The sequence below is a fragment of the Chiloscyllium plagiosum genome, chromosome 26 (assembly GCF_004010195.1).
Source record: "Chiloscyllium plagiosum isolate BGI_BamShark_2017 chromosome 26, ASM401019v2, whole genome shotgun sequence".
Lineage (NCBI taxonomy): Eukaryota > Metazoa > Chordata > Chondrichthyes > Orectolobiformes > Hemiscylliidae > Chiloscyllium > Chiloscyllium plagiosum.
This window is the reverse complement of record NC_057735.1, coordinates 52,910,839-52,920,890: the sequence shown is the minus strand read 5'-3', so window position 1 is coordinate 52,920,890 and position 10,052 is coordinate 52,910,839. Positions and strand designations below refer to the sequence as shown.

General features: G+C 44.8%; 1 protein-coding gene across 1 annotated transcript in view; it reads right to left on the bottom strand.

The window, feature by feature from the left end:
- The window catches only part of LOC122562959 (F-actin-monooxygenase MICAL3-like), a 201,072-nt gene that overhangs the window by 154,456 nt on the left and 36,564 nt on the right, over positions 1-10,052 (bottom strand). Inside the window, exon 4 of the mRNA XM_043716261.1 lies at positions 896-1,003. Within this exon, the coding sequence (XP_043572196.1) occupies positions 896-1,003 (108 nt within the window). The remainder of the gene's footprint in view (positions 1-895; positions 1,004-10,052) is intronic.

The window sequence follows — 10,052 nt, the reverse complement described above, 5'->3', positions numbered from 1 at the left end:
ATCCCTCTCATGATTTTATACACCTCTATAAGATTTCCCCCCTCAGTCTCCTATGCTCTAAAGAACAAGGTCCTACCTTGTCCAACCTCTCCCTGTAACTCAGACCCTTGAGTCCTGGCAACATTCTTGTAAATTTCTTCTGCACTTTTTCCAGTTTAATAACATCCTTCCGATAGCAGGGTGACCAAAACTGAACATAATACTCCAAGTGGGGCCTCACCAATATCCTGTTCCAACTGCAACACAACTTCCCAACTTCTATACTCAGTGCTCTGACTAATGAAGGCCAGTGTGCCAAAAGCCTTCTTCACTGCCTTGGCTACCTGTGACTCCCCCTTTCAGCAAACCGTGAACCTGAACTGCGAGGTCCCTCTGTTCCACTACATTCCTTAAGGCCCTATCACTCACCATGAAACTCCTACCTTGATTTGACTTTCCAAAATGCAAGACATCACACTTATTTATATTAAACTCCATTTGCCATTTCTCTGCCCACTTCCCCAGCTGATCAAGGTCCTGCTGCAATTTCTGACAACCTTCCTCACTGTCCATGATGAGACAGAATTTCTAAATATCAGTACAAAGATTAGAGACATTGAATCTACTCAGCCACTGTGGTACAGATTGTTCATTCCAATTATGGTCCAACCATTGAGGTAACCCCAATGGATTATGGAAGAAAAGATAAATTGAACAGAAACTGGGAGCAGACAGGGTGGCAGGCTTCAACGTCACCCCAGTGTATGCGTGTGCATACACACACATGTGCATACACACACACACACACACTTTCTATCAGTCAGCACCAGTGTAACCCCAGAAAACACACACATTTCCCTTTCATCACCACGATCCCTCTATTTTCCCATGCCAAACCCCAACCCCAACACCTTACTTGTCTCTTCAGTCCATGTGATGGTCCTGGGTTATTAATATCAGACTTGGCCAGGAACTGATTCGCGATGGATTTGACGCTGCCCTTCTGGTAGGGGTCCCGTTCATCCTGGAATTCAATACAAGGTTAGAGTCAGACTGACTCACTGCAAGTCTCAGCATCACATATCAGCTAGCACTTAGTCCTGATGAAGGGCTTTTGCCCAAAACGTCGATTTTCCTGCTCCTTGGATGCTGCCTGACCTGCTGTGCTTTTCTAGCACCACTCTGATCTTGACTCTAATCTCCAGCATCTGCAGTCCTCACCTTTGCCTAGGATTAGGACTTAGGTTACCAGCAATGTAACTACCACTTTCATTTTCTCTTTTTTACCTTCTCATGTGTGATAATTACAATTCTACAGGTCAGTGATGTATATAAGATATATGTGGTTTAGTGGCTGTGGAAACTTTCCATTTTGTGAAACCCGTCATTAGTTGGCAATGAAGCAGATATGGGCAGCCTATCAGAGAGGCTCCTGGTCAAAAAGACAGCCTCTGCAAAACAGCCCAACTCCATTGCCATTACGGCACACTTGAGAGCACAAGGATGGTTTTCAATATTAAATTTCATTTGCACGTAAAGGTTCACTTTATTCAGTTATGCCTCATTGGTATTTGTTGAGACTAGCCAGAGAGCTGGTTACAGTGCGGGTCAGGGACATTTTCTTCATTGGCGAAAATACGATGTTACGATTTTTTGTTCTCTCTTTATTATATTCATCACTCTGTGGGACAGGCTCACCTGTTTATTGTAAAGGACACTGTCTGAGGTCACATGCAACAGAATAACTGAAATGTTGTGCATTAACTCAAAGCCCAGGGAAGACTGTCAGCTCATACTCTGAGATGGATCCATATTTGGACAGTCCAGACTCCGGCCTTGAGACACCACTTTTTCCTCCCCTGACTGGCTATTCCCAACACATCCAAGACAGCAGGATCTTCCCACCTCACTCCTCCATGTCCCCAATCTGTCCTCTGAGTTGCCCAGGATACCAGACCTTCTATCAACCCTCCCATCCATCCTAACAACCATCTGCCTACTGCCTCCATGCAAGCAGCCATTGTCCTGCTCCCATCCCTTGGGCTGTCAAATCCAAAAAGGATCTGCTACAGAGATGACTGGTGCGCTGGTGCCTGAGAGTTTTGAGACAAGAAGTTAGGTGAACGAAGGAGGAGATGATCAGTCCCTGATTGGTCATTACTTCTGCTCTTTAAACTAAAAGTAAGATCTTCGGGAAATTGGAGTGAAAGGGTAAAGAGGCACTTTGCGTTACCCCAGCAGCACACTGTACCAATGTCAGAGGGAGGATGGATCTGGTGAGGACCAGCTGAGCAGAGCAATGGTACAATTTGAAAAGGAGCAGCCCAGCATTACATTCACTTCATCCAGAAACAGAGTCCCTGAGGAGATATCAGGATTCAAAGCACACACTGGACAAGTGGAAGCTGCTAGGCGAAATTGAAGACTGCAGATGTGGGAGATCAGAGTCATAGAGATGTACAGCATGGAAACAGACCCTTCGGTCCAACCCATTCATGCTGACCAGATTTCTCAACCCAATCTGGTCCCACCTGCCAGCACCCGGCCCATATCCCTCCAAACCCTTCCTATTCATATACCCATCCAAATGCCTCTTAAATGTTGCTATTGTACCAGCCTCCACCACTTCCTCTGGCAGCTCATTCCATACACATACCACCCTCTGTGTGAAAAAGTTGCCCCGTAAGTCTATTTTATATCATTCCCCTCTCACCCTAAACCTATGCCCTCTAGTTCTGGACTCCCCCAACCCCTCCCCTTTGTTTATTTATCCTATCCATGTCCCTCATAATTTTGTAAACCTCTATAAGGTCACCCCTCAGCCTCCAATGCTCCAGGGAAAACAGCCCCAGCCTGTTCAGCCTCTCCCTATAGCTCAAATCCTCCAACCCTGGCAACATGCTTGTAAATCTTCGCTGAACCCTTTCAAGTTTCATAACATCGTTCCGATAGGAAGGAGACCAGAATTGCATGCAATATTCCAACAGTGGCCTAGCCAATGTCCTGTACAGTCACAACATGTATAACTCCTGTACTCAATACTCTGACCAATAAAGGAAAGCATACCAAATGCCGCCTTCACTATCCTATCTGCCTGCAACTCCACTTTCAAGGAGCTGTGAACCTGCACTCCAAGGTCTCTTTGTTCAGCAACACTCCCTAGGACCTTACCATTAAGTGTATAAGTCCTGCTAAGATTTGCTTTCCCAAAATGCAGCGCCTCGCATTTATCTGAATTAAACTCCATCTGCCACTTCTCAGCCCATTGGCCTATCAGGTCAAGATCCTGTTGTAATCTGAGGTACCCCTCTTCACTGTCCACTACACCTCCAATTAAGTCAAAATTAGAATGGTGCTGGAAAAGCACAGCAGGTCAGGCAGCACCTGAGGAGCAGGAAAGTCGACGTTTTGGGCAAGCTGCTGTTTGGGTGAGTATAGGTAGTGAATATTAATACGACTATTGGAGTTGTAAGGTCTTTGTTTATTCTGCTTTAATTGGGTCAAGGGACAAAGAAGCTGGATATATTTCCGGTATGTGTGCAGGAAGTGGGTTTTGGAGCTGGAACAGCAGCTGGAAACATTGTGGAGCTGAGAGAATCATGGATATCACAGGCAGAGAGGTGGTCACACTGCAGACCACATCTGCACAGAAAGAAAGGGAAATGAGTGACCACTAGGCAGAGAAAGAAAACTAGACAGGCAGTACAGGAAACCTCTGTAGCTATTCCCCAACCAAACTGGGGAGACTACTTTGGGTAAATGGTCTCTCAGGGGAAAGCAGCAACAATTAAATTCATTACATCCCAGTTGGTTCTTCTGCACAGTTCAAGAGAAGAAAATGCGGAAATACAAAAGGTAATAACTGCTGCCAGACTTGCTGAGATTTTCCAGCAATTTCTGATTTTGCTCTAGAAGGCACGTTGCTTCACTTGTGCTCGGGTTAAGGATGTTTCAGAGCAAATACAGGACATTCAGGAGTTGGAGGGTGAACAGCCAGTGGTTGCGGTATATGTCGGTATCAACTGACGTAGAGTTTTTTAAAAAAGGATGAGATCCTAAAAGGTAAATGTAGTGAGTTAGGAATCACGCTGAAAAGTAGGACATCAAAGGTAGTGATCTCAGGATTATTACCATTGCTACGTGTTAATCAGAATTTATCAGTTGAATATGTGGCTGAAGAGATGCTGCCATAGGGAAGGTTTCAGATTCCTGGGAAATTGGGACTGTTTCTGGAGGAGGTGGGACAGTACAAACTGGACAGGTTACACCCGAGTAAGACCAGGACTAATGCCTCAGGGCAAGTATCTCTAGTGTGGTTAAGGCACGTTTTAAACTAAAAAGGCAGAGGAAAGGGAACCTAAGCAGGGGGATAAGGGAAAGAAAAACAAAGACAGTAATGAAAACAAAAACATTAAAATGCAAGAATTGGTAGGCATGGTAATCAAAGGTAACAGGCAAATAGGGCCACAGTACAGAGAAAGGTTAAGCTGATTTAAAATGGCAAAAAGGCAGGACTAAAGGCTTTGTACCTTCATGTATGAAGCATTTAGAATGAAGTAGATAACCCAACGGCATAAATCAAGGTAACTTAATATTATGGAAATTTGGTTACAAGGACATCAAAGATGAGAAATTAACATTCAGGAATATTGTTGGAAAGACAAGAGGGATAGAAAATGTGGTAAGGTAGTACAGTCAATAAAAGATGAGGTGAGGACAGTTGTGAGGCAATCTCGGCTTCAATGATGTACAGTCCATTTTAATGGAGGGAGAAAAAACCAGGAAGGGCACAAAGATATTGGTGGGAGTAGTGTCCAGAGCCCTCTGTGGGGAAGGCTTTATATCAACAAATAATAGTGGCCTGTAAAAGGAATAGAACAACAGTTATGGATGACTTCAATGTTCATGTTAATTGGGTCAATGAAATTGGAAAGGGTAGCTACAACAAATTAACCAGAGCAATACGTCATGCAGCCAAACAGGGTGCAAGACTACCTTAGATCTGTAATGAGTAATGAAACAGATTTGATAAATGATCTCAGAGTAAAAGGTCATCTAGCAAGTAGAGATCACAACATGATAGAATTTAATATTCAGTTTGAGTGTGAGAAACTTAGGTCAGAAATAAATGTGTTTCCCTTAAATGAAGAAAATTACAATGAAATGAGGATAGAGTTAACTGAAGTGGACAGAATGGATAGATTAGCAGAAGGATGGTAAGCAAGTAATAGCAGATATTTGAGGGCATAATTAATGACTCTCCGCAAAAATACATCCCAGTAAAGAGGGAAGATTCTAACAGAGGAATAAATCATGGCTAACCATGGAAGTTAAGTTGAAAGTAAAAGAGCCAAAAGACCCAAAGTCCAAGATAAATCCAGATTACAGCAAAGGAGGACTAAACAGACAGAGGAAATAACCTCTGAGAGTGAACGAGCTAGGAACACAAAAACTGACAATGATAGCTTCTTTAAATGTATATAAAGGAAGAGAGAGGTCAAAGTGAACATGGGTCTCTTTGAAAATTAATCTTGAGAGACAATTTTGCAGAACACAGAGATGGCAGAGGAGTTCAACAGATATTTCACACAAGGTCTTTATTGTGGAAGATGCTTCAAACTTCTCATGAAGTTTAATACTAAAGAATACAAGGGAGGAATTAAGCACCATCACCATCACCATCGCTAGAAAAGTAGACAGGTAAAGTTGCTATAGTCTTATTGGAGCATATGCTGCTCCATCATTAGAGAGAGAGTGTGAGTTAGAGTGAGAGAGGGAGAGGGGAAGAGGGAGAGTGAGAGAGGAAGAGACGGAGTGAGAGAGAGATAGAGAGAGCACGAGAGAGAGAGGGCGAGAGAGAGAGAGGGTGAGAGAGAGAGAGTGAGAGAGAATGTGTGTGAGAGAGAGTGAGAGGGAGTGAGAGGGAGTGAGAGGGAGTGAGAGGGAGTGAGAGGGAGTGAGAGGGAGTGAGAGGGAGTGAGAGGGAGTGAGAGGGAGTGAGAGGGAGTGAGAGGGAGTGAGAGGGAGTGAGAGGGAGTGAGAGGGAGTGAGAGGGAGTGAGAGGGAGTGAGAGGGAGTGAGAGGGAGTGAGAGGGAGTGAGAGGGAGTGAGAGGGAGTGAGAGGGAGTGAGAGGGAGTGAGAGGGAGTGAGAGGGAGTGAGAGGGAGTGAGAGGGAGTGAGAGGGAGTGAGAGGGAGTGAGAGGGAGTGAGAGGGAGTGAGAGGGAGTGAGAGGGAGTGAGAGGGAGTGAGAGGGAGTGAGAGGGAGTGAGAGGGAGTGAGAGGGAGTGAGAGGGAGTGAGAGGGAGTGAGAGGGAGTGAGAGGGAGTGAGAGGGAGTGAGAGGGAGTGAGAGGGAGTGAGAGGGAGTGAGAGGGAGTGAGAGGGAGTGAGAGGGAGTGAGAGGGAGTGAGAGGGAGTGAGAGGGAGTGAGAGGGAGTGAGAGGGAGTGAGAGGGAGTGAGAGGGAGTGAGAGGGAGTGAGAGGGAGTGAGAGGGAGTGAGAGGGAGTGAGAGGGAGTGAGAGGGAGTGAGAGGGAGTGAGAGGGAGTGAGAGGGAGTGAGAGAGAGAGAGAGGGAGTGAGAGGGAGTGAGAGGGAGTGAGAGGGAGTGAGAGGGAGTGAGAGGGAGTGAGAGGGAGTGAGAGGGAGTGAGAGGGAGTGAGAGGGAGACCCGATGAATGTTTAACTGTGGGTCACCAACTCGAGAAAGCTCTGTGGGCATATAGTACAAGAGCAGGGAGGTGATTTTGAATAAGGCGCTTGTTAAACCTCAGCTGGGGTACTATGTACAGTTGCGTGTGTCTTATTATAAGAAAGATGTGTATACACTGGAGAGAGTGCAGAAGTGATTTACAAGAATGGTTCCGGGAATGAGAAACTTCAGTTGTGAGGATAGATTGAAAACATTGAGAGTGTTCTCCTTTTAGAGAAGAAAAAAACTGAGAAGAGATCGAACGCAAGTTTTCAAAATTATTAACAGGTTGGGCAGAATACATCAATAAAGTGTTTCTGCTTTGGAAAGAAACAGGAATGGATTAAAAATGATACACATCATGGGTGATGCAGGGAAAAAAACATTTTCACACAATGAGTAGTTAGGGTCTGAAACAGACTGCATGAAATGTGGAGGAGGCAGGATCAATGAGGGCATTGGATTATGAGGGTTATTTGGATTGAAATGATGTGCAGGTATATGGCGAAAAGGCAGTGGATTGGCACTAGGTAATGATGCTTCCTTAATAAAATAAATTGGATTAATTTTAAAGCACTAATTAGGACCAACAGCTTCTTTGCCAAAGCATAAAGAAACAATGATGCAGGCTGACTCAGTTAAGGAATGGGAGACAGACAAACAATGCACAGGATAACCAAAATAATGAATGGGGAAAGTTACTGTCACAGTGGCTCACCCCCATAAAACTTTATTCAGCAAACACACACATTCATACTGGATGTAAGTTAGCTCGCTGAGCTGGAAGGTTTGTTTTCAGATGTTTCATCACCATACTAGGTAACATCATCAGTGAGCCTCCGGTCAAGCCCTGGTGTTATGTCCCGCTTTCTATATATGTGTTTAGGTTTCCTTGGGTTGGTGATGTTATCTCCTGTGTTGTTGATGTAATTTCCTATTCTTTTTTCTCAGGGGGTGGTAGATAGGGTCCAAATCGATGTGTTTGTTGAGTTCCGGTTGGAATACCATGTTTCTAGGAATTCTCATGCACGTCTCTGCTTGCCTTGTCCTAGGCTGGATGTGTTGTCCTTCCTCATTTGTATTTCAGGATACTAGTGATAGTGGATCATGACTTTTTGATGTCCATGTATCCTGGTGGCTAGTGTCAGTGTCCAATATAGTGTTTGTTACAGTTCTTGCAAGCTATTTTGTAAATGACGTTAGTTTTGCTCGTTGTCTGTATAGGGTCTTTCAAGTTCATGCTCTGCTGTTTTAGTATGTTGGTGGGTTTGTGGGCTACCATGATGCCAAGGGTCTGAGTAGTCTGGCAGTCATTTCCGAGATGTCTTTGATGAATGGCAATGTGGCTAGGGTTTCTGGATGTGTTTTGTCTGCTTATTTGGGTTTGTTGCTGAGAAATCAACGGACTGTGTTCATTGGGTTGAGTGCGTGTTCCGAGGAGCAGGATGCTGTCTGACCTGCTGTGCTTTTCCAGCACCACAATCTCGACTCTAATCTCCAGCATCTGCAGTCCTCACTTTTTGCGTGTGTTCATTGAGTACCTGTTCTTTTTGAATATGCTGTATTGGTGATTTTCTTCTGCTCTTCATAGTTCCTTGGTGTTGCCTTGTGTGGTGGCTCATTCAAAAAATGTTCCAATGCAACTTCACTGGTGGGTTTGGAATGATTGCTTCTGTAGCTCAGTATTTGGTCCATAAGTGTTGTTTTCCAGCAGATGCTGGTTTGAAGTTCCCCTTTCCATTACCAACACAGGAAATGACACTCCAGCACAGGAAGTGACATAATCAACTCAAGAAAACTAAGTACATAAATAGAAAGCGGGACGTAACACCAGCACTTCACCAGAGGCCCACTGATGATGTTACCTAGGAGAAAGTGAGGAGTGCATCTGAGGAGCAGGAGAATCGACATTTCGAGCATAAGCTCTTCATCACTCTCGACTGATGATGTTACCTAGTATGTCTGAAAACGAACCTCCCAGCTCACCGAGCAAACTTACACCCCGAACCTCAACCTGAGCTAAAAGTCTTCTCAAAACACACTAACACACATTTATTACTATCTCCGAAAGGACAATACCAAATCCCTGAAATGCGATTACTAGACAGAAACACAATTATTAACCCACCAGAAGCCATTGGACTGTACTCTTTGCCTACCGAATACCATTATATTGTAATTGATAATGAACAGATATAAATTGTCCTGAACTGAATTAATTTTATTGTCACATGTTCTCAAATGAATACACTGAAAATGTTTACAGATGTCACATTGCAGCACCATCCTAGGTACAAAGATACAGATACTTAAGATCATACTCTTAGGAAACAAAAATAAATTAGGCAAGTAAAGATGTAAGTAGTGCTCATTTGAATCTCAGTGGAGAAGTGTCCTGGCTGTCCAGCCGTGGCTCCCTACACGTGTGGTAAAGACACCACTTGAATATTGCAACTGGACGTCCAGTGAGAAAACTCGAGAACAGAGTACTCTCAGATGTCTCAGGCCAAATGGCCTTGATTTGTGCAACAAGACATCAGTCGTCCATTTAGAGCCATTCAGCCAGCCACGGCTCCGTCCATGCCAAGCTGCTACACCCTACACTTTTATTTTCCGTGATAACAGTGGACGTGGCACCTTATCAAATTCCAACCAGAAATCTAAAAGCAATACATTCATTGGTTCCCCTAATCGTCAGCACATGTAATTTTGTCAATACACTGACACTCGGACACAGTGTAGCGTTGCTTCAGTACTGAACCTCTAAGAGCGTGGCAGTTCCTCTGGACTGAGATGCAACAGTGTGGTACTCTCTCAGTTCTGAACCTATGAGACAGTGGGACTACCTCAATATTGACCCTCTGACAGTGTCGCACGCTCTCAGTAGTGAACCTACAATAGCGTGGTATTCCGTACTGACCCTCCGATAGTGTTGCCCTCTGTCAGAATTGAACCTACAACAGTGCAGGACTCCCTCCGTACTGGCCTTCCAACAGTGCAGCACTCCCACATTATTGACCCTATGACACTGCAGTACCCTCTCAGTGCTGACCCTACCACAGTGCAGCACACCCTCATAACTGATCCTCCGACAGTGCAGCACACCCTCAGTACCGACCCTCCGACTGTGCAGCACACCCTCAGTACCGACCCTCCGACTGTGCAGCACACCCTCAGTACAGACCCTCCGACTGTGCAGCACACCCTCAGTATTAGTAATAACATTAGCAAATTTGCTGATGATACTAAGCTGGGTGGCAGGGTGAAATGTGAGGAGGATGTTAGGAGATTACAGGGTGACCTGGACAGGTTAGGTGAGTGGTCAGATGCATGGCAGATGCAGTTTAATGTGGATAAATGTATGGTTATCCACTTTGGTGGCA